This window comes from Aplidium turbinatum, chromosome 11 (assembly GCF_918807975.1).
Source record: "Aplidium turbinatum chromosome 11, kaAplTurb1.1, whole genome shotgun sequence".
NCBI lineage: Eukaryota > Metazoa > Chordata > Ascidiacea > Aplousobranchia > Polyclinidae > Aplidium > Aplidium turbinatum.
Genome location: NC_137482.1, coordinates 11,095,222 through 11,123,099, shown reverse-complemented (window position 1 = coordinate 11,123,099; position 27,878 = coordinate 11,095,222). Strand labels below are relative to the sequence as shown.

Here is a 27,878-nt window from a genome sequence, read left to right as displayed (position 1 = left end):
TTCTGATGAGAGCTTAGAGTTTTGTCAAAAACGTTTGAATTCATATATTAATATTCAATTTCATTAATTTGTTGTCTGTTATCTGTCTGTGGTATTGTAGAATGTAGACCAATCACTGATGCTTAAATGTGCAGTGTGTAGCATATCAGCAAAAGCAAATAACATGCCTAACAAAATTCGACCAATGAATTCTGGGACTGGGGCCAATAAAATATCAAGTGCTAACAAAGCAACAGAGACATCGTATTCTTCTAAGACAAGCTCTTCCCAACACAAGGTATCTCCACCGTCGAAAGGAAGAAGTACAGTAAGCTCGCCAATCAAAAACAGGTTGGTTAGCAGTTTGACATATTACAGTAGCTTGGAAGGCAATCTGAATGACATAAATTGGTTCGGGTGGTCGGTATGTTTTTGCTTTGTATCTCATTTTTTTACAGGTCAGCCGGTACCTCCAGCCAAATTGATCCAGAAGCATTGTCAGAAAATGCAACTGCAACACCAACACCTACAACCGTGATAGGGATATTTTTGACTACCATAATACGGTAAAGTCATAGGTCTTTTTCGAACTTGTAGACGCGTTAAGCTCGGCTACTTATGCAGGTTTGGCCACATTTAACTTTTTGTTTGGTATACTGTAAATAGCTTAAGTGTTGCTGCCTTCGGCCGGCCTGCACCTGCACGTAATAGAGTTTACAGACAGGGGTACTTTTGATCCAGGGGTAATTTTAAGGGCCCATTAACCTTGCTAGCGTACTCAATGGATATTGGCCTATTTTCTTGGATGTTTTTTTTTATTTGGGGCCCGAGGATTTCATTGGTACCGGACCCAAGGTATCTTTTTAACGACCCTGCCTACACGTAACCTAGCCAAGATTGTTTAATTTACCAAATGCAGTTAAACAGAAGAGCTTTCACAGCAGAACTCTCACAGACAGAGTGGTAGAGTTGGATTTAAAGTAGAAAAGATTTTGGTGTTTTTGAATTCAGAGTGGCTCTTAAGAGCTGTTGAGTTGGAGGAGAGTATTTAACTTTGATGACTAAGACCCCAATGGGATTTGCGCAGTTGTACACACCGAGAGTTGATCTATAACTGGTAGCAGTTTCCACATTTTCTCACAACGATGCGTGTTTCTCGATTGAGTTATCCACGTAAAATCAAACGTTTTACAAGTTTTGCAAACCAGATTATTGAAATTCTAATATCCAAATACATAGTATTTTGTAAGATATGGACTACGCTATATTTTCGTTGTGGTAAAAAACCTTTCTGTTCATTTACCACTCAAGGCAAAAATTTAAGCAAGCACTGGTAACCTAATGCTTTTTTTTCAAGCGCCATGTAATATTTGGGATTTGTGAATTTGCATAATTATAATTGTTAACAATTTTCTAACGGATTTTTTCACTTCTCTCTAACAGATTTAATGTTTTATATGTTTTCACGTCCTTACCAACAGTTGCTTGATGTAACTTCTTGCTAACGTTTTTTGTCACTTTTGTTTTGTGCATCACATGACTGGAGTTGCAGCTTCGTTTTCTAGAGAAAATTAGTGTAGGTAGAGTATGGATGAGCTTATGTTAATTTATTGCCTACCTGTAGCTTAGTGTTTTGTATTTATTGTATTTTTAATTTTCTAATGCCAAATCAACCAATTAAATCATGAAAACACAATATATAGAATTAGAAAATGGTTGAAAATAGCCGGTAAAAAGGAGGAGAGAGTTGACGAAATTATTTCAAAGATTCAAGGACCAGAGTTGAAAGCTCTACAATCGCCAGTTTTGAAAAATGATAAAGAATCAGCAAACAAAGGGTACGGTAACAAACAAGTTTGAATGATTTTACTAATTACAGCCAACTTACTTTGTTTTTATTTAAGGAAACTTGTTATGTTTGGCATTTATCTTCCCATAAACTATAATGTTGATAGGCTGCTAAATATACTCTTACAATAGGTCACTGCGGTAGCAGAATGAAAAAAATGTATCTGAATGTAGTGAATGTATTTACAAAAATGCATAAAAATTTGTAGCCTGTTTAAGAATATTGTAATAATTTTGTTGTTGTAGGTCTACATGTTTGACGCATAAATATTATAGTAGCCCACTCTGCTCTCCTGCTTTCAAATAGCAACACGCTTTACAATACTGTAGGCTACATGATTTGACGGGTGTATATGTTATAAAAATATCTGACGTTCTTTTTTCAAATATTTTATCAGCTCAAAACAAAAGGCTAAAAAAAAGCATTGGGTGATTGATCCAGCCGAAGGATTCTACTTTTGGTGGCTCATGATAATCACCTGCGCTGTCTTTTACAACTTATGCTTTGTGATTGCGAGATCTTGTTTTCCCTCTTTGCAAAATCACAACCCCTACATGTGGTTGCCATTTGATTATTTTTGTGACCTCATATACGTTTTAGATATGATTGTTCGACAAAAAACAGGTAATATGCATCGTTTTATGAAAGTATATAATCGTGTATAAAGTATGAATTATAATTACTTGCTCATGGGCTAGCTACATTTAGCCCATTTTAAACACGAGGTTGGCATTCAAGTAAGCTATAGCAAATGTAGCAGAATGATTGCTATATTAATTTCATTGATGTAGCCTATTTATAAAATAAACTTTATCTGGGAAACACAATGCTCTGACATACTGCTGTTTTATTTTTAATTTGATTTAGGATTTTTGGAGCAAGGGCTGTTGGTCAAAGACCCAGCTCGATTGCGAAAAGCATACGTATCAAGCAACCAATTCGTTGTAGATGCAATTTCTGTTTTGCCAACAGACTTTGGATACTTTTATTTTGGACTGAACCGACTGGAACTGAGGTAGTTCATCTTCATACGACTATTTTTGTCATATATGGGCAATTTGGGCATGTGCCTATAGCTAGTGATTTGAGATTTTGATCAAGATTTTTTGTCGTATCTTTGCTTAGCTACGCCCGGTAGCTGCAAATTTAGATTAAGTGAACGGAAAGCAAGGAAGCCTATCTTCGTGCCCACCTTCCGGTAGGTTTTTATGTGCCCATAGCATGCCTGCTGGGATATGGTTGTTGAGAGTTAAGTTGACTTAACGCACAAATGTGTTCAGGTTCAATCGAGTATTGAGATTCCCTCGAATGTTTGAATGCTTTGATAGGGTCGAAACTAGAACAACTTACCCAAACTTATTCCGCATTTCAATTCTTGTTTTTTACATCATCATCACTATCCACTGGAATGCTTGCATCTACTATGCTCTATCGTCAGTAATTGGGTGAGTTTTTTAATCTACAAGTTGTTTAAGTTCACCAAATCATCGCACACAAATTTACAGTCGAGTTCGAAAGTTTATTTCTTGCAATGACCTAGCATTGGGATCAGAAATAATATTCATAAGCGGATTCTGTAACGTTAAGAAGATTCAACTTTATTTTCGAACACTTAGGCTACTTAGCCTGCAACACCGCTTTGTCTTAACTAACAACGGTTTTATTACTTTAAGCCCTAACTAGGCTGAACCTACCTCTGTAATTTTGACCCAATTTCAAATCAAACCCAACAATGCAAGCGCAAAACCGACCAAAGATCGCATGCTTAATAAAAGTCTTGGTTAGGATTGAAAAGTTCAATTTTCTGAATGAATCATATCCTCAAAGACCCACTTCTTTATTTAAGATCTTCAAAATCATCGGAATGCAGGTTTGACTTTTCCAATTAAGCCCACACCCTGATAAAAAAAAAACTTGCCAAAAGCTAGGCCAAAACGCTACTCGTTGACTGGCACTTTAAAAGATGGACAGCAAAGAGTACAAATTAGCCCAAGTTAAAAACAAACTAGCCTACTTATTTCTACCTCTAGATTTGGTTCAGATGAATGGGTTTACCCAAATACTTCAGAGCCGCCATTTGACACACTTTCGAGAAAATATGTATACAGCTTGTACTGGTCGACATTGACGTTGACAACAATCGGAGAAACTCCAATGCCAGAAAATGACATTGAATATTTGTTTCAAGTAAGAAGCTTCATTATACACCGTGTGAATTTTTAAGCTCGTTTTTGGTTTGGAAATGTTAAAAGCGACTGGAAGTTCAGTGCACTGAAAGTTATTTCAAGAGTGAAGATCTCTGATCAGGGCTAGTTTGTGGCTTTGCGCCATTGTTTGGAGAAACTTTTATAATACCGTAGCCATAAACTTTCTTGCCGTCACCATGCAATTTGAATTAACCAACACCTGGCTAAACTTAAAACATAAAATACCACTTCGTGGAAATGATGAGACTTAAGAATTTTACAACAGATATACTAGCCTACTGAAAAATTCTCTGCCTACGTTTCACATCAAGAGAACACCAAAAACATTTTTTCCACACAGCAGACAGTATAAGGCAGTGGTTCCCAACTCGTTTTTAAGGCGACCCATTTAAAAAAAAAATTCAGTTCGGTAAAATCTTGCGACCCAAGCAAATTGTCGTAATATTTTAAAAGCCATACAAGATTGTGTTGCAAACAAACAGCACTACAAAAGCAGTAACTTTTTCGGAAAATAATATGTTTATCAAATCACTAATGAGGTAGCTGTGCTGGCTTGCTGTCAGTTTTCAATGCACACATGGCGCTAAATCCAATCTTACAAAGCCAAGTTGTTGCAAATGGAATCTGTTTTTGAATCCCTAATTGTGAAACTGTGGGATACACTTTGTACATGGAAGCCCAAAAGTGGATGTTTGCAGAATCTTTGGGGTATTTGTCTTTGAATGACGCAAAAGAAATACGGTTTGCTACTTCTGTCGTTATGTCCATAACTGTTCTGGAACATGGATGGAAAGTTGAGGCAGATCTTTTCCAACAAATGGATCAATTATCCAATCATTTTGGTTATTAAGTGTTAGAGATTTTCCATAGTAGTGCACAAACTTTTTGGCAAACTGTTCCAGGTGTCTAATTCGTTTGCTTAATATCAACTTCATTGCCACAAATATTGCGTTAGCTGAGGAAATATATCGTACTCATCTCTGGTGACATAACTTTTCCAGAATATGAGTTTTTTGTGGTAAGCAGAAACTTTTGCGACGTGATCAATCACCGTAAAACCGTTGCCTTGCATACCGTATATAAATTTAGAGAATTCAGAGAGTCAAATATATCGGCAAGGTAAGCAACATTGGCCTTGAAATGTTCTTGCAAAAACTTCTCGGCTAATCTCACGCAGTTCTGTTGCCTCAGGAAGATAGCAATCTCCTCTCGCAAATTACAAACTCGCTTCAGGACGCGACCTCGTGACAACTATCGCACTTCTGTGTGCAACAGTAATGCTTGATAATAATCAGAATCCACAAAGACGAAAACAAATGCCGATTTAGTGGACTTGCTTTGATTACACAGTTTACATACTTCACATCATTCAACACTTCGTGCAGCTCTTGAGACAGCTTTTTTGCAGCAAAGGCCTCTCTGTGGAAAAAGCAATAAGTCCATACAGCACTTGGGGCTTTGTCTTTGATGGGTTTTACCACACCAGACTATGCGTGGTCCAACGTGTGGAAAACTTTGTCATAGTTTGTCCGACATGGCATTTGTGACATAACAATAGTGCACGTTACAATATATATCCCGTAACTTTGTCAAGTTAATGTATGTTTGAGACTGAAATTTTTGTTGGGTTTACATTTAATAATAATATAATAAAAGCGAAAATTGTTAAAACTTCTTGCACTACGATCATGCTACAAAGCTTTCCGATGTCTCGACATGAAACGCTTCATGACTTGTGTTTATTTTTTCCAGTTTTGTGATCGATCTCATCACGTTTTAAATTTTTTTTTATTGTTATTTTTTTCGCCCAAGATACAATATGCCTGAAAAATAAGCGACCCAAAAAAATTATCAGGCGACCCAACTTTGGGTCGCGACCCATGAGTTGGGAACCACTGGTATAAGGTATTCAATAATAATACTGCTTGTGTAGTTTGTGATAGCAACATCCTGTCATAATAAAACTCACCCAGGAGTAAGTTTAATGTCTTGTGGCTTTGTAGGTTTTTGACTTCTTGGTGGGTGTGTTGATTTTTGCCACTATTGTCGGAAACGTTGGTTCAATGATCAGCAACATGAATGCTGCAAGATCAGAATTTCAAAGCAAAATAGACGCCATTAAGCAGTACATGCAAGTGAGTATAAGTGATTGCAAACAAGCTTTGTTAATGTTTTGCGAGTGAGTATAATGTGGTTGAGTCTACTTACATGATGATTTCTTTCAAGATTTCGTGAGTTTTCGGCTGATTTTTCTTTCGTTATGATCGTTGGTTGGTTTGTTTGAAATGTTTATCCTGAGACTGACAAAGCCTCTGATAGGTTATTTTTGGTAGTTTCGCATACTTGTAGAGGGTTTGAAATATTCTGACACAGGACCGGTTACACAGATTGATAGAATGAAGCTTCCTCTTGTTGTTGAAGTGTTGTGTGTAAATTAATCCATCCACTAGGTGCCGCTGAATGGAGAGCAGTCCTAAAATGCATTGGCTTTTTTAGATTGCAATGTTGTATTGTAACGAGTGAAAAATAATGAACCTAATTGCAATATTACAGTTTCGAGCAGTAAGCAAGACGTTACAAAAGCGAGTCATCAAGTGGTTTGATTATCTTTGGACAAATAAGAAATCAACAGATGAACAGGCTGTTTTGAGTCTATTGCCGGACACGATACGAGCTGAAATTGCCATTAGTGTTCATCTCGAAACAATCAAAAGAGTCAGCATTTTCCAAGTAAGAAACAAAATATTTTTTGAAAGTAATAGAACTCACAATTTTGACAAAGAATTAGGCTAAATAGTTGAAACTATCGAACGTTTTTTGTTATAGCGGTCTTAGAAAACCGGAGTTTATCAAAGGACATGCCTTCTAACTTTTGGATAAATGCCTAGTAATCATATCAAATATCTTCAATTTTTCCTCAATCTTCAATTTTTCACCAGTCGTTTTTTGTCTAGGATTGTGAACCCGGGTTTTTAAGTGAACTAGTACTAAAACTGCGTCCACAAGTATTCAGCCCCGGTGATTACATTTGCAGAAAGGGTGATGTTGGCAAAGAAATGTACATTGTAAAAGAAGGTGGGTTTACCAACAATTTAAATTGCACTTTGATATACGGTTATCAAGTCGTTTTACCTGATGGAGTAACACTATGATCTTTGGCGACTCTGCTCCAGACTGAACTGCTTTTCTTATATCCGAGTTTACACAGCAGACGAGAAAGGAAGACAACAGTCGATCTCACCTTTAAGTTAGCCTAATTTTGTCAAAATTTTTACCAAGACCAAATTGCATGTTTTATATGAACGTTGAACCAACGTCCTTTAAACCTAGAACAACGCTTACTTCAATCGCGCCCATGGAATCCGCCTCGTTAGCTCAGTGGTTAATCGCCGGCTCAAGGTCACACGGCGCTGGTTCTACTCTCGGGGTGTGCGCTTGAGTAACGCATTTTAAGACTGCTCTCCGACAACAACATTTCAACAATCGGAAACTTTACTCTGTCAATCTCGGTAACTGGCTCTGCGTTAAAAACTTCTACAAGTATGCAAAACTATCTTTAATAGCCTATCAGAGGCTTTGTCAGTCCGAAGACAAAGATTCTAAACCAACCAAAAGCGTCGTGTTGCGAAAGTGTTTATCCATTTATGAAGGCTAGGACAACTTGGACAAGACATCGCAGCTTAATAATAATTAAAAACACCTACTGACAAATAAAGTTTATCTTTATGTTTGATTTGCAAGCTGTCATTGTTCTCTTTATCATCCAGCCAAATGCCAATAGCTCAGTGCTTGCTTTACAATCAATTTCTTGAAATGTAGCCTACTTCGTCATGTTATTCCAGGAAAACTTGCTGTTGTTGCTGATGATGGAGTGACTCAGTTTGCTGTGCTGGCAGATGGAGCGTACTTTGGTGAAATTAGTATTCTCAATATTTCTGGAACAAAGTCTGGCAACAGAAGAACTGCAAACATCAGAAGTATTGGGTATGATTTTAGGTACTAAGCAATGGCGGATCCAGGGAAAGAGGGCAATTGGGAAAATCGCCTTTCTAAAATACAAAAAAGTAACTTTTCTCATGGTGTAGCCTATGTGCAAGGTCGGATTAATTTAGACGCACACTTCATTGTGTTTTATTAAAATCGCCTCTTCCTTCAGCCAACTTGCTGGGTTCCCCAAGCTACTACGTGAAAGGCCGTTAAAGAAGATATTTTTGGCCCGGTACAATGAGATCTTTGGGCCCAAAATCAAGACAAACCTTGGAACAATGCACTATTTTCAAATAATATGGGGTGGTTTGTTCAAATTTAAGGGCTCCTTAAAAAGCTTCAAGTCCCCTAAAATTATCGCGGGCCGGGTCCAAAAGTACCCTTTGAACCTCCCTGTCAACCTACTGACTACGTGCATTTGCATGTAGTAGCCTAGCCCTAGAGTGTATACCCATGAGTGTATAGCACTGTGACTAAAAAGAGAAAGAGCTATTTTAGCTTGCTAAGCAAATTGATCCATTGACTGTATGTGAACGTGGCAGCTTGTTTTACCGTAATCGCGTAACACTCAGCCTTGAACTTTTTACACCCCAGTAAAAAAATTAACTTTCTCGGAGCTTTGAAAGTTTATATCTGCGATGATAACTTCAACATGCTCATTACTCAATAATACTGAAGCTGAGAAAAGGTTTAACGCATTAAATTGCATTGTGCAGATACTCTGACTTGTTCTGCCTTTCCAAAGACGATCTTTTGGAGGTGCTTTCGGAATATCCCGCAGCGAAAACTATACTTGAAGAAAAAGGCAAAAAGATGTTAATGAAAGACGGTCTTGTAGAGCGTCCTGAGGAAGAGGTAAAGGGGTTTGCAACCGGTCAATCATTATAGACTATCTAGACTTTCTTGAGTATGGCAACTCAACAGGCTTTTTTGCAACATAAATTCATAACTTGTAGCCAATAAACACCAAGAAACGTATGGAAATAAAACATCGATCACGGAAGTATCGTAGATTCAAATTGTTCGTTAGGCCTGTAGGCGACCAACCAGCTTAGGGCTTTAGAACAATTTACAAAAATCTATTTATTTTTACTTTTTAGTGTAAAAAATCTTGACAGAGTAATCAAATGATTTTTGATTTCATTGCAATCGAGTTAAATATTTAGGCTATAAGTTTCATAGCTAAAAATTCACAACGAGTGGTCGTATAATATTTTTGTTGGTATAACTCAGGACGGAAGCTCACTGAACGAAGCGGAAACAAAAGAAAAATTAGAAAATTTGGAAAAGAAAATAAGTAGAATTCAAAAACGATTTTGCCGTCTTTTAGCAGAATATTCGGTGTCCGAACAGCGATTAAAAGAAAGAATTCATGACTTAGAAGTTAGACAGTTCAATCGCAGTTTGGATGCCACTTCTGTTCCTTCTCCGGAAAAAACCACTGAAGCAACTAAAGAGTAAAATGGCCAAGAAAAAATGTGAACACTTTTGTCATTTCAGGTGTTTTTATTTTAGATACGGTACGACCTTGCTTTGTCGTGAAAAGTGATTGGTATTTTTCTATAGCCAATTTTAATCATGAAAACGATATCCCGCAGCCTTCCCAGCAGCTAATTTGTTTGACAGGTGGATTAATCGAATCTTTTTCCTCGGAGTGAGAAAGCTTCTTTGAGAGCTTAATCTTAGCAGTTTTACATACTTGAAAACATTTGAACCACTGAGGCAAGCCTAGTCATGGAGATTGACAAAGTGAAGTTTCCACTTACTGTTCAGGTCTATGAATTATTCTATCTACAAGATGCCGCTGAATGGAGATCAGTCCTTGGAACGCGTTGATTGAATATTTATCCCCGGACTGGAAAAACTTCTTTGTGAACTTAATCGTGGCAGTTTTGCATGCTTGTAGAGGCTTTGAACCACTGACACAGGCCGGTCACCGAGATTAACAGAGTGAAATTTCCGATTGTTGAAGTGTTGTTGGCGGGGAATTATTCCGTCCATTAGGTGCCGCTGAATGGAGATCAGTCCTGAAAATCATTGCTCAAGCACACATCCCGAGAGTCAAACCAGCGCCGCTTGATTTTGAGGCTTCTTCGTTTACGAAGTAACGCGCTAACCAACTGCTTAAGGCCGAGAGTCGCTCGATTTTTCTTCGTTCATGGAGTCAGACTCTCCAACTGAGCCTTAGCTACTTGTTTGATGGCGTATTGTCAATTACACTTACAGGGATATAAGCCTTAGCGTAGCTCAAGATGGCGTGAATAAAGCATCTTGTAACCTATATTAATATTATTTTATAGGATCGATCCTGTTCCCTAATTTCAACATCTGTCGGTTTCTTTCCCCTTTACAAAACACATCTAGGTTGGGCCGTTGGTTTGACAATCTTTCAACTACAGCTGTAAAAATCTTCGCAAGAGCTACAAGAATCTTCTCAAGGCTACCAAAACATGTAAACACTTTTGGCATAAGAACGACCACAATCGTCTTGTGCCATCAAACTTTATTGAGAAACGGCCAGGTGACGAGAGATGCTCAATGGCCGGATAATCATTTTGTTCAGTAGCCTACAGTCTGCAACTTATGGTGAGGATTCAACAGAGCGGATATGATTTAGTATTCAAAAATTAACACGTTCGGTCACTGCGGGTGAATGGGTTGGAAAAAAACCTCATTACTTTATCACATACTCCCGAAGTCACACATACTTTATCAGAAACAGCTATTTCCAATAAAATGTTAAGACGGGAAATTAACACTCCACGCAGAGTTATCTTTTGCGGCGAGCTATAGTTTGGTGACCCCTGAACTAGACTCCACTTCATCGAATCTAAGAAACTAGACTGACAATTTACTAACTAGGCTATCTAAGCAATGGGAGTAACAGTCTCGTTCTGGCGACTACCAAAGCTGTAGGCTACCAGTACGAATTCATTCCTTTTCAAAAGGCGGATCGAAAATTGACATTTATTCGATATAAAACGAAATTAAATTTTTGTCGGACTAATAAAATTGTTTAGTTTTTCCAAAATTCTTAATACTCATAGACCTATTTGTGGTAGGCTATTGTGCATAGGTCTATCGCATCGGCCAGATGCTGTAGACTTCCAGCAAACCACGTTCTTACACTGCATGCATTTGTCGCACTTTGTAGTCATATAACCAGGCCAAATATGGCGTTTAGATTTTAGCAGTGATGTACGCGCATACAAAAAAATATTGACGCCGTCAGCGTAAACGCAAACGTTCGAAAAACCATACGCCGTATGCGTCAACGTAACTTGTAAAAAAGTTGGCGGCGTCAGCGCATACACTAGCGTAAACTCATTTTGTTTGCTAGGTGCCAAACATTCACACAGTATAAACCACTCGAAACAAACAAGTTTTATTTTGAATTTCCACGAAGATACGCAAGCATCTGAAAGTGTTCATCTGACATTTTGCTGTGTTTTGGTTCCAATATGTCTTTGCCCACGAAAAAAATACATTAAAAAGTATGCGTTGACGCTTTGCGCTAAAAAACCGCGAAAACTTTACGGCGTAGCCTCAAGCGCAAACTATCCAAAAACATGTGGCCGCAAACGTTAGCGTAAACAAAAAGTCTACACCGCAAGTATGCGGCGTAGAATTTGCGGCGTATACGTACATCTTTGGATTTTAGATTACCTACCTGGCTATAAAATACAATAGGCCTCAAGGCTACGTAGCAAACATACATAAGCTATATAGCAACAAAATCATCTACTTTATTATACTGTCAAGTGTAATACATATCTCAAATACATAAACTCTGTTAATTACAGCCTAATTTCAATTACAACTATCAATAGCTCCAGGCCTACATAGCGAAGCTTGCAAAATGGAGATTAAAGTTATAACCCCATTCAAACGTGTGCAACGTCGTGATAACTGGGTTTAACAAATGAAATTGTCAAATTTAAGGAAAATTATAAGCAGCCGTCATTGTGTGTGCGTGTTTTGAATGAGTTTAATATAAAGTCTAAACATTTTTAAGCATTTCTTTAGCGGTTTGCTTCAAAACATTAAAAAAAGTTTGAATAAGCTGGCAGCAGAGTAACATTAGCCTATAGGCTTGAAAGTGAAAAGCAAAGTTGCAACAATGGGAGTGTTGCTTCAAAAGCGCAAGTCATCGTAGTATCAAGCAGTGGATTTCAATGGCTGATCTTGTTAAACCCAGTTATCACGACGTTGCACAATGCACACGTTTGAATGGGGTTCTAACTTTAACCTCCATTTTGCAAGCTACGCTATGTAGGCCTGGAGCTTTTGATTGTTATAATTGCAATTAGGCTGTAACAGAGCTCTTATCGTCAATTAAAATTTAACGTTACCGTCAAGTTTAAAACAATTTATATTGGCTTCGTTAATGACGTCACTGAAAATGTTGCCCCTCATAGAAAATTCGCCCTCCCTGTAAAATTAATCTGGTTAAACCACTGCTTACAGCAGCTAGCACTTGAAGGAACGGGCGAGGGGGAGTGTGGCAGGAAATTAAATGTTTTGACGGTTTAAAACTAGGTGAACAAATATTAAAAAACTGGCTGGTGATTGAACAATTTGGCAAACTACACCATTCAGCCCCAGCAAGGATGAATCAATGCGAAAACATGTGCAATGATGGTGTTCATATTACGAAGTCACACAACAATTAAATCTGACTTTAATAAATCAAAAACATGCACAGTGCAAAACACTCTGTTGTGCTAAGAGGATGACTTTGAGCTGTTGATGTAGTTTCTCACACACTTCTTAAATCCAGCCCATCCATATCCATGCTTCATGAATCGAGACTACACAAAAATACATCAATTAACATTCATACTACGTAAGCCATGCCATGAATTGGCTGTACATTATCAAGTTATAATTAGGTCACACAAGTTGCACATTGGTAATCCAAACCTAGATGTAAGCATCACTCCAATAAATGTCAACATCTATGGGAAACTTGACTTGTAGATTAAACATAGCTCGTGGGTGAAAACTTTGAATCATGCAAACCGTGAAGACGTTGCAAGACTGCTTAGAGAAATCACCAAATGGTTGTAAAAAAAAAGTCTCAACAAACTGTATACTGTTGAACAAAACATGCAAAATTATAATGATCTTCATGCAAGAATAATTAACAAAAACACACAAAAATGAATAAACCGGGAGTAAAACAACGAAATTATGCAGTCATGCGCTAAATCACCAGGTCCTTTGGCGTGGATTTGTTTTGACAATGCAACTCGACAGAAACCAAGCGTCTCGTGCAAATAAAGGTGCATTTTTTCAATGACAAAACATACAGGAAATTTTTCGAGTAAATCTGAGTAACATGTTTATCAAAACACAACCCTACTGCTTAAGTGACTGATTGCAAAAACAAAGAAAACTATTGAAGGCGTTACAAACAAATTGCAGTGCAAAAAGTAGAATCACTATAATACGCTACAGTCAGATGGTGCGCGAAGTCAAATTATTATTTACAAAAATTATCAGCATCATAGATATTTTATTGAAATCTTAAAATTTACGGAGAAAACGATTAAAGGAAATCATCAGCTTGTTAATCTACGTCCCTTGGTTCAGATCAATGCTTGCAAGCATGACCGCGTATACTCAAGACGTATAGACGGCCAAATCATTGCCGATTGACAGCTTCACAATAAAATACACAAAACTGAAAAAACTTTTATTTGATTGACAAGGTAAAAAGAAATCCCAGATTGCTCTCAAGTTTTGGAGGTCTGATTTGGCAAAATATTGTCTTTCAATGTAACATTATGGAGAGGATCTAAATTGGCCTGCTAAATCACTAAGTCGCAATTATTTCGTTCTTTGATTTTCTATAAGTTGAACACAAATGGATTCCATACATCACGAAAACTTCTAACATTTTTCAAAAAAGTTAATAACAGTTGTTTGAAATCAAGTTAAAAAAGCAAATCGATTATAAGAAACACAAAAGCGGGACTTTAATTTGTTAGAGTAAAAATTTCCGTTAGTAAGTGATAGAAAGATCACTTTGCTCACACAAGTGTTCCCAGTGAGCGAATTCCTTACTAGTGAGAGATGCATCATTTCAACGTTGAATGCCGTTGACTCAATGCAAAGGAACCGCAAACTGGCTTCATCAAGCTAAGACAATCACAAACACACCTTCTACCAGTGTTAGATGATCTAACACAAATTCAACTGAAACATTTAGTCAATATATAAACCTATGCTTGATGCAGTGCTTGAATCCTTCCCATCTGTTGAGGTAACCAGGTACGGATGATGTCTGATGAGTAGACGACAGAGAGGTAATAGATAAAGCATTTTAATTAAAATGATGACATTTGTATAGTGTACTTTATAAAAACGCTCTGACTAACCGTAACAATGGACTCGTTTATTACAGTTATTTTGTATTATTGCGTCAGCAGACACTCTCAAAAAAGGATAGGGTTTATGAACTAAAAATCTCCAAGCAAAGAATAATCACTTCGGCTATTGAGAGTAAATTATCGTTCAAATAAAAGCGAACAAACAAAAAAACTAGAAACAAATATGCATGCATAAAAGTTACTGCAAACTTGGCACTACAGTATCTGTTTGCTGGTTCAGTCAGTGCAACATAAATAACAAAACATAACGCTATAAAGCACCACAAAGATAAAAACTAGGGCAGGTTTTTCCAGTAGGAAACAGACTTAAATTTGAAAAAATCCTTCGTCCAAATTTAGGTCTCCAATCCAAATAAATACTTTTTATTTTTGCTTTGGACCAGAAACGGTTTGTCAGTCACTGCAAGCGCAGAGCTATAATATACAGTTGCGTCCTCAATTTCAATAGGCCTACGTATTAAACAGAATAAAAAGTGTTGAAAAGCCAGTTAGTCGACTCATTTGATAAATTTACATTTCAGAAGAGAAAGTTAAGCTTATAATTTACATTTGCCCATTTCTATCTTTCATGCGCTCGTACAAAGTTATAATTTGACCATGCAATGTACGGACAACATAAAGACATTGATTCGACATTTAAGCACGGCAAAGTGCTTTCAAGATTACAATGAAAGAAACCGATTCAAGGGTTGAAATAGACTGACGTATATGATTTGGATAATTTTTTGTCAGAAAGTTGCATTGTTTGCACTTTGGCGAGACAACAATGCAATTTTCTACACAAGAGGAACTGAGGTTCAACGTAATGGCGTTTTGATTGAAAAAGTTTGGATGAAAAGTCATAGTTGTAAAAGCTAAAGGAAGAACTTGTTAGAGCGTGAATGAGCAGCAAGATCGCGAACGTAGAGATGCAGTTCGCGGGAGACACATTTTGAGTATCCATTGAAACCCGTGTATTCGCGTAAGTTCCCATGTCGCTGAAAGATCGAAGAAAGGTAAGCCAAATGCATTTGCAAGTCTTCACTTTGTTATAAAAAAAGGAAAACGCTTAAACCGATTGGAAGGCTACACAATTACACAAGTACACATGTACAATTGTACAGTACTAACAAGAGCTTAGACAGCTAGGTGTTATCTTAAAATGATATTTTAAGATAGCTCATTTTGAGGTGCTGAAAGTATTGTGTCACATGTGAAGATTGTCACTCAATAGTGAAACCTCTTTCTAAAGTAAAACAGACTTCACAGACATGCCTGTCAGCTGAAGTGGTATTTTTACGTTGATTCACTGTCTACAAACGCTGAATCAATTTTTAAAAGGGCCACTTCGCAAGCTGAGACAGCTCAAAGAAATATTCCGTTCGACAAGAATCAATGAATTCGTACCAGAATAATAATGTGGGTTTTAAAACTTTTAATAGCTTGATCAAACAGTATATGTATTAGATTACGACGTACCAAACAGAAACAGAGTCAATAGAGTCGACGTGGAACATTGCTTTGAATTGTTCCTTTGGTGACAAGTACAGTTTTATAGAAGTTGTAAAGAAGAGACAAGTTATAGTTAAGCTACAAACGTTAAGCTACAAACGCAAAAATGTGTTCCCTTATAGCGTTTCCAATTTACGTTGGCTCAGAAAAACCTTACAGAAAGATAACCTAGAAAAGCTTTCGACGCAGATAAACGGAATGTTACAGGGTAATCGAGAGTGAGTGATCGCATACTTGCAAGCGGCCTCCCATTTAGCTATCATGTAAAATAATTGCCATCCTTAAATAAAAGCTGCTGTTGAAGTCTGCTGCGTAAACACAAAATCTTTGAGAAGAACGCGAAAGGTGAAATTGTCCGGCTGATCACAAACCGGTGGCCATTACACGACGAATTTGTCACATTGCAAACAATCAAGTGATTGTTTGCAATGTGACAATTATTGTGTCACGTGACTTGTCATGGTCACGTGACACGATAATTGTTTTGCAAAACATTGGCTGGTGTGAAGACTGATTACTCTATAGCTAGAAAACATTTCTTTTTCTATTTTGCAAATTATGTCAACGTGCACGCGGTCACTGACTACAGATTTGTGTTTCCTGCCTGCGCACATAACACAAAATCACAACAGATCAAGCAACTACATCTCGACGCCAAAACTAACATGTCCGAGTCAACTTTCTTACCTTGACGTGTCCAAACTGGTGTTAGCGTGAATTATAAGAACGGTTTACATTTCTGTTCACTTATGCTATCAACGCACAGCAATATTCAAAAAGCTTTGTGTAATAAAACTATACTTAGTCTATACATATATACAAATAATGAAGTGGTGGTCGAATTATTTATTGCAGCCTACTGTACACCACAACGTGGCAAATCAACACACGTCATATGACTTCAGCATTGTTTAAACAAGAAACATAAATTTTCGCAACTGGAATTATCTGTCGCAACTGTACAAGAAATAACCAACCCAGTGGAACCCCGCTAACCCGACCATCCACGGGACCATAAGCAAAGGGTCGTGTTAGGGGGGGTCGTCACGTTGTAATCTTTTGCGCGTTTTGTAGATTAAAAAATATTTGGAACCACGCTGGTTGCTGTAAATGGTGGCGATACTGGAGTAGGCTACAGTGCTTTAATTGTTTTTAAAACTGACCAGCGCAACAATACTACAAGGAAATACATTCACACACATATTTTCTATTGTAATTTACGCTGCATGTTTGGATCGTGGAAATGAGGCTTCTACAGAAGTCAAAATGGCTTGATGCCTCTTTTACACTGAACTAATACAACGCTGACCCTGCTGTATAATGATCAACGTGTAAGCCGAATAGTGTTGTTGCCATTTGTTAATTGTTGTGCAAATTATTTCACTTACATTGACAATCCACTTAGCAAACATCAACTGATTCTCGATAACGTTAAAATTAATAAACTCAAAACAAGCCATGTTAATGCAACGAAACAGCATTCTGAATCCATTGCCACTGAAGGCTAGTTTACAATCAACATTAAGTACCTAAGTAGTTTTTCCAGTTTACTATATCAAAAGACACTAAGAAATATATAAAAAAAACTTGAACTTATTAATTTACAGAAATTTTTATCGTGTTTGTGTACTATAATATCAGGAACATAGCGTTTGAAAACTTACCCGAAAACCTCGGTGGATTCTGTCTTTCATAACCCCGATGAACTCGATTTGGCTTAGTCGGTTGTCGCCATCTTTGTCGAAGAGTTGGAAGAGCGTGTTGACAAGATGCTCTGACAACTCGTGGCCAGTGGAAATTTGAACGGCTCTTTTGAATTCGGCTGGTTGTGTAAGGATGTGACGGTTACATTTTGATTACGTATGAACCACATTAAGTTTTTATGTTAATTCAAACTACACCGTTGTAAAATGTTTCGCCAAGCTCAAACTTGAAGCAGTTTAAAAAACAATTTTTTACCACGAAACAAGGGAACAACCGTTCAACCAAAATGTACAGTTGGTGAGTATTACCTTTATAAATCATAATAAAAAGAAGCTACATATTTAATTAACCTTGGCCAATAGAACGGCCGGCAAGCGTGTACATTTGCATGGCAATGGCGAAATCTTCTAGATTGTTGAGAAACTGAAAAAAGGAGCGAAATTCTTCGAAGCTGATCCCCTAAAAACAAAAGTTCACCTTATCAAATACTAAAACAAATTTGCTGTGGTGTCGCCCAGCAAAGGTGGTTGCAATTTATACGAAGTATCTTGGAGGCGACGATAAAACGTGAAATAGGTTTGTTGTGACTTGAAAAACCACATCACGTCCACACAAAAAACGTGTGTTAGATTTCAAGGCAGGTGGTGTAAAACATTAATACAAACGTCGACACCTATTTGTTCGATATAAAGTAATTAGTCTCCCGTATAGACGCTGAAAACCTGGCCAATGAAAAGGTTCGTCTCAGTAGATGTAAGTTCGACACCAGATGATAACGTTTTCGTTACGTTCAAACTAACGTGCTACGGAGTGTCGTCACAGGGTCAGTCTCTCACTGGGTTGTACACTGTGCAGCCAATGAACTATGAACAAGATTAGTCCATTGTCTTGCACCAAACACAGTATAGAGATACTAGAATTTTACTACGTGCATTTACATATTTATACACACTGCATAAACGCTCAAAAAATACTTTTAATTGCTACAATATAACTCTAAATGTAGAAATACAACAGTATTAATGTGACTTAATGAAATTGTTAAAATAAGATTAGTTGTGGCAAAATTTAAATGTACAATTAACAAAAAATTAAATTAAAAAAGCAAACTCTGAGCTGATTTTAATCATACTTTTTCCTCGGGAATTCGTTTCATCAGTGTCTTTATGCTTTCTTCGGTATCTGCTATATCTGTGTATTTGAGCAGCATGCGAGCAAAGTCTTCCTCAGATATAGTAACCAAGCCATGGCTATATGTCAAGAAGTGATACGCGAGAGTCAAGGAAATTCAACTCAAAATGAAGATGTCAACAAAAATTATGTTTGGCCTAATGAAAAGTGTTTTCAAAAAGCATGAGTCAGTCAAAAGTAGTAAACAAGATCACAATATTTAGTTGTTACGTTGTCACCAAAGGCACTAAAAAGCAAAAATTTATCAAATAAAAAGACCAGGGAAAGAAATACTAGAACAAGTTAAATCACTGGTGAAAATTCGAAATTGTCAAGTTGAGATGTGTCTTCAAGGGATAAAAGCAACAAATAAAGATTTCCATAAGAACATGAATATTAGTAAAAGATATCTCGATTTCCAAGACTTCTGTTTGCAAGTTATCCATGAAACTGGAAGAAAAAACAAACTTAATTGAAGTTATCACTAATCCTGTGAAATTGTCGTCTCTCTGCTCTCATTTAATACCAAGCAGTTAGCGGAGCACGCAACCGTCAGACCAAAATCACGAAGAAAAACATTTTGCACCGTAAAGAAATGCAAGCTTAACCCACTCTTTTCATGCATACGAAATGCATCTCTTGAAATCAAATGAAGAGTTGATGTTAAACAGGGATTCTCGTGATTAAAAATCGGGCCAGAAATGGGATCCACAACATTTAGGCGTGGACACGTAGGCACCCTCATTGTGACGCCAAGCGGTTTAGGCGCTATTCCTAGTAAATTGTATTTTATTGGGTGCTCGGTGATGCGTTACGGACAGCAAGGTATATTTTATTAACCCAGAGGTGAACGGTGCTTTTTAACAACCAGTTTAAGCCGGGAGTCGAACCAGGATTGTATGATTGGAAAGTGAGCACCTTATGCGCTGCGCCATCACAGTGAGCCAGTACTTAAATTGCATGGTGTTAAAGTGGGCGCTTACTTGACATGCGTCTAGGCTACGTGTCCGCGCTAAAATGCCACCCTCTGCAGAATTAGGAATCGACAGCTTATGTTTCTTAGATCTTTACATAGGCCAGCTTGCATGTGCTTATTTTGTTTTTTTATAAAATTTAATGATTGCGCCTATTTTGGACTTCAAATAAACTTTCAGGTTCGGATCCGCATTTTTCAGTTTGAACCAGACTTGGACCTGAAATACAAGACGGGTTTACACCGCTGATCAGACATGTAGTTTACCTGTGGAAATCTTCGTATTGCAAGTCGTTGTTTCCTTTCTTCCCAAACAAATGTATGAGCAGGGTAGTGTCTTGGAGCTTACCATCGGACTCCTGGATGGCCTGTGTTTATGAAGGTTTTTAAAAAAAACAGAGTATCGCGGCGAGCGTGGCATTTCAAACAAATTACGACTCGATCTTTTACAGCATTCTACTCAGAGAGGGGGCACACACATAACATCACAATAGAAAGAGCATGCAAAAAGCAAGTATATATGTTCGAAATAAAAACAATTTGAAATTTTTAACTGTTTTGTTTCATTACAAAATTGCATTGTTTTGGTTTCGTTTCGAGCAATTACTGTAGGTGTTGATCTGCTCTCAATAAGTTCAAAGATACAGGCAGATACACAGTTGTTCAAACCTAAACTAATTGCAAACTGTATGTTACCAATCACTTCGATCATCTTTTCCAAAAGAAAGTCTTCACTATTTCATTATGAGATATTTGATGAATAATTAAATTTATGTTTTGCTTTTTCTTCATACCTACAAGCATCTTCAATTCAATGCATCTCACATGCAACTATAAATTTGGTTAATTGCCATCATCCGAAAAAATATCTTCAATTTTGAAATTAACATCTGAAGAATACGAAAAAAAAAGTTTGCTGCCCGGATAAGCAACATGCCTCTAACAAACGCAAAATGTACAAACAAATTGGAATGTTGCTGCAATTAAGCAATGTGAAAAAAAGAATTCGCTTTCTGAGACAAATAGCAACTCCAGTGATAATCGTACAAGACAATTCAAAAACAAAGGTCCACAAACAAAGCAAAATGTTGAAACTGTGATGCACTGAAAATTACTGATCTTCTTCTTAGCGTGTGTACCAAGACTTACATCAACTTATGCTTATACTGCATCCATACATTTTTACTCAAATTTTAACTTATTCCTATTTAATTTTTAAAAAATTTACCCTTCTCAGCTGGGGAAGTGTCTGGTCGTGTTTTTCCGTGGAGCTAGATCTTGGCAACTGAATTTCATCAAAATACGATAATTTGTGACATGATAAATGAACCACTAAAGCAAGGTTGTGTGAGCGCTAGTCGTTAGTGCAGGATTAGTTTCAAAGCAAAATCAATGAACCTCACCGCCTATCTGAAAACTAACTTTCACTTGAAACTTCAAACAACACTTGATACTGAAGCTCTCGTTCAAAATATTGAACTACACCTAGGCCTAACTGAATTCGAAACTTGCTAAGTAGAAAAACAGCAAAACAGCATCCCAGCCAGCAAACCAGATCTCTTTTACACCAGCAGGTAAACGTTTGCAGACGTTTAATCAAAACAAAACGGAGTGATTTGCTGGCTAAAACTATATTGAAAACTTTCGTACCTTACTCCTTTTTCATGCTAATTGCTAACTAAAAATCCGAAAACAATTCCACACTGTCCAAAGTAAGATTTCACTGCCACGGTTTAAATATCATAGACTGGTGCCTGGTGGTCTCGGTCGTCAAATGACGGCTTGGCTAAGATGGTCTACATGAGTTTCAGAAAAAAGCCTAAAAAGATAGGTTTTCACCAGCTGATCTAAGCAATACGGACCAACGATTGTTGGATAAGAAAGACTAATCAGTATTGGTTGCTGTGGCAACTGCGGTAGATCCTTGGTCGCTTTGGTTAAGCTAATCGTCTACGATTTATTGCTGAAGATGGGGCATTCCCGTGTTGAGTCAATATTCGATTATTTTCAAACCAACTCAAAGATCAAAAACAAACATGCCATGCAGTGGTTGAGGTTTGTTCACACAAGTGATAATTAGAAGGCATTCTGTTTAAAAAATAAACCAGATAGGTATAGATGCACAACCCGTAGATGTGTTCCAATAAATAACTGATTTATTTGATTAATTGATATCATTCTTCAGTCCCCATACCACAATCCTGTTGTTAGACGTCGGTTTTCTTTCAACTAGACTAGACTTATAGTTCTGCACACAAAAGGTTCATGCATTGTATCAGCCATACCCGCAACAGTAAGCCCATGCTTGTAAAGTAAATAGCCTACCATTAAATCGAGATTAACATAAAACTTCTTTTTTTATATGATAAACTATCACAAAGTGTCATGTTATTATTTTTTCTCATTTCTGATGTTATTATGTTAAATGCCGTCTGGTTGTTAGGTTTTATTTGTCTATTACAAAGTGAGTTAATGCTTTCTTGGATTTGCCATGCTCGTATTTTCTACACAATTAATCAATGGCTAGCACCAGGATACAAATCATGCCTAATAGAAAGACAAAATTACATCTACTACCAACTACCCCACATCTTCTATCACAAATGATGCTAAGTGGTTAGACAGAAGTTCGCGATATTTCTAATATTTGGCATAGGCATAGGCCATAGGGTAATAAATAAAGCTCTTGAAGAGAAATATCGCATAGGGTAAAACTTCCATTAAAATTGCATTCACGTCGTTATACAGTTTGTTACAGTACAAAGTTAGTACTGAAAGCACTTGGGAATGATGTTTTCAACGTAATAACCAACCGAAAGTCTGTCTTAATAAACTGTGAGGTGTGAGCATACACTTGAGGAAGGTATAGTAAAGCCGATGCAATCGAAACGGGAATAAAATTGAGCTACCTTTTACCAACTATCGGGCACACCAACGAACACCACTTCTAGCTTCCCATGTGGTAACAATGTGATGTGAGTTCAGTTTTTACGAGAAATTGCATGGTATTGGGGAATCGCGGTAAAAAATACCAGATGGTGCAGATAAAGTTTTTATGAGAATGTTTTCCACATTTGCGCTATAGCTGGTAGACAAACTGTTGTGGTAGTTGAAAAATTCAATACAAATATGAAAACACTATTTTAGGAGATAAAACTTAAAAATGCTCAGACACTAAATTATTTTCACGCCATTTTCAACCTAAGTCAAGTTATTGCAATACATCCCGGTCGCAAAAAGTTGCCTTATTTATATTATTTCAATGTCGCTGGTGGCGGTTTGTAACAACAACAAACAGCCTTTTCTAGAAATAACATTCCCGTGAGTCGTAAAGATACCAAGTGGAGAAAAGTAAACTTTCAGCTGTTGTAGAAACCTGGATTTTTTTCTCACCACTGCTTGGAATCTTTAAAAAAATCCCAACTGTTAAAAGCAATTTGAAGAAACACTTAACTAGGATAACTCCGGCAGTGGAGCTTGTTATACATTAATATCCAACAAAGCACCATAATAACAAACGTCACCAAACATAAAACACAGCAACACACTTAACCAGAATAGTAAAGCCCATAAGCTCAAATAATCACTCAATAAACTAAAAGTTACACAACCATACTCCAGCTGATCAGAACTTGAAACAAAGATGATGATGATTACAATGGTATTCGTAGTTTCGCTATAGCACATACAGTATGTTAGACACCGTAGAGAATAAGAACTAAGCTGTGGTTTGCAAAGACGTGACTTGGGTTTGGAACGTTGCATTGATTGTCAACGTCAGTTGTCAATAATAATATCACAAACATATTAAAACACCACAGAAAGTACCCAGCTCAAGCAAACCATCTTCTTTTTACATTGGTTCAAACGTCTGCAGACGTTGAATCAATGTGAAAAAGGTCCGATTCGCTAGTTGGGTCACTATCAAAGACTTAGCTCACAATGCACTGTAATACTTGAGCAAACTCCATAGATTTGCTGAGTTTGATATGTTTGTACAACAACAAAGCCCTTGATCTAGTTAAAGTACGATGCCTATAAAAATTATTACATTGCCAAACAAATGTTATCGTTTAGGCCGTATGAAGTCGAAGCAAAGTAAGATATAGTTTGACCACCCAAGCGCAATTAAATTTTACTAGCACATTTAACCTCGTCAGGACTTACCGCGGCATCTCGACGCAAGGCGCTTTCTGTTCGCTTGCGAAAAATTTCGCCGAGCTGCAACAAAATCTCGTTAAAGACAATGGCGAACAAGTGCAAAATAAACTATTTGTCAGGCAGACCTCATAATTACTGTGCCGTTGTAAAGAAATTAAAAGCTCTGCATCACACAATGTTTGATGAAAACATTTTATAAAATGAGTTTTCCATGATTATAAAACCGCTAAACGGCGCAAAAGAGCAACTCAAACATAAAAGCGTCGCGACCAGTTTAGTCGCATTTAGTTGACCACAAGGAAACAAGCTCACCACCATAAACTCTTTCTTATCGACTCTTTGGTTCCCGTCAGCATCAAACATGTTGAATGCGATGTTGAAGCCGGATTTTGGTTCTAAAAAGTAAAAAAAAAAATAATTTTATTAGTTTACAGGCGACACTTGACAATGATGAATGATTAATTATTAATAATACCATGCAGTAACCTAGAAATAAAACATCAATACTTTCTCGCATTAAAAGTAATTGAGAAATGGTAAATGTACTTGTTAGAATGCAGAGAAAGAAGAGATATTCTGTGTACGAGATCAGTCCCTTGTTGTGCAGAGATCGGAAGAAACGAGACGAACTTTTCTTTCTGTCCGGGGTCTTCATCAGAATTGATTTCACCTCACTTTCGGTCAACCTCAAGCGACCCATTCGAGCTGCAAAAGATAAGTCTGTTGTTTGGAATTGCCAGATAAGGTCTGTCTAACAAGTTGGGGGTGACAAAAAACCTCATTAGGCGCCACAATCAAACTTTGATTTGAAACGGGGTGCATTGATGAAGGGGTAAGATCAAAATTTCTGCCAATAAATTCCGGCTGGGGGTTTATAAGTTACAACAAATAACTTTCAATAAATCTTCTTTCGACGTTTGAGTGAAAAGTGAAGTGCAATGAATAAACGAAAATATAAAAGTCTAGGGTCGCTGTCTATAAAAATTCTGACACATGACACGAATAGCTGCAATGTTGGAGACAACAACTGACCCCAGAAGCGTGACAACCGTCGAGGTCATCAACCCACCATTTTGTCGTCACAACAAAGCCAGCCAATCGTAAAGTGTTTTTAAGTTTCAAAATACAAAGTTAAAAGATACAGTTTGGTCGAGAAAAAATTTACCGCGACATGGTAAAAAACATTCGGCGTCACCTTTCGAGATGGCACTTACGTCATTTGACGCGCCAGTGTTGGGAGTGTGATGAAACAGACTCACCAAAGCGTGATTTACCCGTCCTTTGATGATTAAAGAAATATTTTGACATACCCACGAAAGTTATTCTTGAAAAACTTTGTTATATTCATTAAGTTAAAAAAGTCTTTCGGGTTGCAGTTGAAACATTAAAAACAAAAAGAAGCAAAATCCTCCGTCTACAAACCGACTTGTCATCCTTCATTAAAAGTCAATTTTTCAAGCTAGTTGGTAAGTTCTCGGTAAAATTTAGAAATAAATATGGTTGAAAAACAAGGGGTATGTCCACATATCTTATTATGTTGATTTTATATCAAGTGCTTCCCTCGGTCAAACAATGCTAATAGGTTTTACTTGTAGTAGCATGTTTGTCAAACAACGATAGTGATAATGGCGCGTCCTAGGCCTTTAATCACAGTTATTTGGATAAAGATTTCATAATTTCTTAAACCAAAGGCTCAAGATTGTAGCCAGCTAAGTCTCCATTAAACTAGACGTCGCTTTATTTTCTTCTCCGTCAGCTTTTTTCATAAGGAACATTTTCTAATCGAGACATTATGATTTGCGAAAATTTTATGCTGTCGGAGGAAACAAGGCACTATGTACTCCCAGTCAGCATATCAGCGATTTACAATGACTGAACCTCAATAGACGTCTGATCAAATCCATGTGAAAAAGAAGGACTGATTTTTCTGGCTAGGCTTTACTATCGCGGTACTAGCACGTACACCATTAACCCCCAAAACAAATAGTAACCGAGTTGGAAATTATTCGTAAGAAACAATTTGCCGGTTACGTATACGTTTTAGATTTGCTTCACGGGAGATTAAAGCACTCACGTGACTAGAAGCAGAAGCAATTCTCCATAGCTTATCAATCATTACTAAATTTTCAAGCATTTCATCGTCGATTATTACCAATAAAAAGCAAACATGAATAGTGTGATTTCAGTAAACAAAAATAGCTAACCGCTGTCTATGAAGACCATCTTCTTTTGAACTATTGGGAGCATTCTACTATCAGTCGATTGAGCTGAAATTTACCCAATGCGTCATTGAAGAAGGGTAACAAAAGATTGTTTTTGAATCATTATATTAATTAATCGTGAAATATGATTCCAACGTTGCAAGCGAATAGATTTGTCATGTGTCTGTCTGCGGGAAGCGAGTGTGACGCACTGGCTGAGGCAACTCCAGATCAATAACAAATAACGCAGTTGATGAAATTCGTCCTTCTTACATTGATTCAACATCATCCGACGTTGAATCGAAGTAAAAAAAACAGATTTTTCAGCCGAGACATTGCTTCTGTGTACGTTTCATAGCTTTTGACTTTGCATCTGTAGGCCTATTGTTCGCTCCACGTTCTCCCAATCAGTTGCTGTGAGAAATCAAGTTTAAATCATTGCCACTTTGCTAAGGATGAGTCTGTTTTCCTAAAGTTGTATGTAAATTAATGTACACAAATGGCGTTGACAAAACGTTGACGTTGAATTAAATGGGGGGCTACCTTAGTACCGTACCACAAGAAGTTATTCACATGCTGCAACTACGATTTTAGAAACATTGGAAGTTCAAAGCATACAAGAGAGGATCTCTATGCCTAGTAAGTGTGTCATGCAACACAGTCAACAAAATATTAAATATACAGTTCTAAACATGTCGCTGAGGGTGATTATAGCGCTCGCTTAATTAAGGAAACAAGTTAACCTTTAACAAACCTCTCTTTGAAACATGGGACTATTAGCACCTGGCCTCTCACTCATGAATGGTTGGTTAGTTAATTTAGCTTGACAAACGTATCATCTAAACATTGATTCTACGTCTCTCAACTTTGCAGGCGCTAACATGAAATAACTCAAAATAAGAAAATACTACAACCAAAATACAAACCGATACAGCAAAAGTTTATACTTTTCGTTTTTACATCGTTTCAGTGTCTAGCGATCAAAATGGGCAACTTTTCGCTGTGTAACAAAAGATGCGTGTATAACTGTATACAGTATGTTATGGATGATATTGTGGTTGACAATGAAAATCAAACGGCTGGAAACAGATTCAGTGATTCAACAAGTTACTTTGGTAGATAGAAATATCAGTGAGTGAGAAGCTTCGATTTAAAAGATTCATCGAAAAATCAACAATGCGGAAAAAGCTAAACAAAATCATGAGACAAGCTTCACACGGTCATGTTTGGCATGAAGCGTTTTCAAAGCAGACCACCTAATGTTTGACGGAACGTATCCACTTCTATGCTCAAAGGAAACAAGGTCATTGATATAAGATAGCGAGCTTGATGTTACACGAAAAACACGATTACATGAGCAAGTTTAATTAGAACATGACATAATCAAGCTTTGATTGTTTGTTTGATTGTAATGTTTGAAGCAATCTCACCGCCAGAGTGCGCACGAGAAGCACGGCGTTCAAGAAGTGAACAAAGAATTGAATTGGAGCAGTTCCGAGTGGAGTGGGCGCTCATTATGAGGGCACAAAACCATTTCCTTTCCATGCTATTCTCTCCCATAAAAGCGAAATTACATTGAGAGAGTGATGAAAAGATAAACATGTAAACAAAAAGTATTATATAGGACAGAGATGCAATTGGTTTGAGAAACTTTTTGCAAAATCTACTGAAGCACTAAAGCGAGTCGTGCTAACTGTGCTGGCATTTTTAACCAGTAGAAGAGGGGAGGGGGTTATTTGCTCATAACTGCACGAGACTTCA

The 27,878-nt window shown here is 37.3% G+C and overlaps 2 protein-coding genes across 8 annotated transcripts in view; one reads left to right on the top strand and one right to left on the bottom strand.

Annotated features, from left to right (window-relative positions):
* Positions 1 to 163: 163 nt before the first annotated feature.
* Positions 164 to 9,483, top strand: LOC145780199 (cyclic nucleotide-gated channel alpha-3-like). The gene is made up of 13 exons (XM_082591905.1): positions 164 to 330; positions 438 to 545; positions 1,683 to 1,817; positions 2,226 to 2,452; positions 2,696 to 2,843; positions 3,109 to 3,273; positions 3,859 to 4,015; positions 6,039 to 6,170; positions 6,589 to 6,765; positions 6,990 to 7,110; positions 7,878 to 8,019; positions 8,739 to 8,877; positions 9,256 to 9,483. The coding sequence occupies exons 1-13, from the start codon at positions 164 to 166 to the stop codon at positions 9,481 to 9,483; spliced, it is 2,046 nt and encodes a 681-aa protein (XP_082448031.1).
* A 3,170-nt stretch (positions 9,484 to 12,653) lies between these two features.
* LOC145779305 (calcium uptake protein 3, mitochondrial-like) overlaps positions 12,654 to 27,878 on the bottom strand; it is a 34,125-nt gene continuing 18,900 nt past the window's right edge. Inside the window, exons 3-14 of one of the 7 annotated variants that reach the window (XM_082590855.1) lie at positions 24,463 to 24,621; positions 24,229 to 24,311; positions 23,923 to 23,976; positions 20,984 to 21,040; positions 20,023 to 20,123; positions 19,193 to 19,232; positions 18,745 to 18,876; positions 17,963 to 18,071; positions 17,573 to 17,730; positions 16,596 to 16,610; positions 14,250 to 14,311; positions 12,654 to 12,833 (exon numbers count right to left, since the gene is read on the bottom strand). In XM_082590855.1, the coding sequence (XP_082446981.1) occupies positions 12,821 to 12,833; positions 14,250 to 14,311; positions 16,596 to 16,610; positions 17,573 to 17,730; positions 17,963 to 18,071; positions 18,745 to 18,876; positions 19,193 to 19,232; positions 20,023 to 20,123; positions 20,984 to 21,040; positions 23,923 to 23,976; positions 24,229 to 24,311; positions 24,463 to 24,621 (983 nt within the window). In that variant the 3' untranslated portion in view covers positions 12,654 to 12,820. Of the gene's footprint in view, positions 12,834 to 14,249; positions 14,312 to 14,332; positions 15,395 to 16,595; positions 16,611 to 17,572; positions 17,731 to 17,962; positions 18,072 to 18,744; positions 18,877 to 19,192; positions 19,233 to 20,022; positions 20,124 to 20,983; positions 21,041 to 21,949; positions 22,004 to 23,922; positions 23,977 to 24,228; positions 24,312 to 24,462; positions 24,622 to 27,878 lie in introns of those variants that run through there. The other 6 variants (XM_082590857.1, XM_082590856.1, XM_082590854.1 and 3 more) reach the window with 6 other exon arrangements.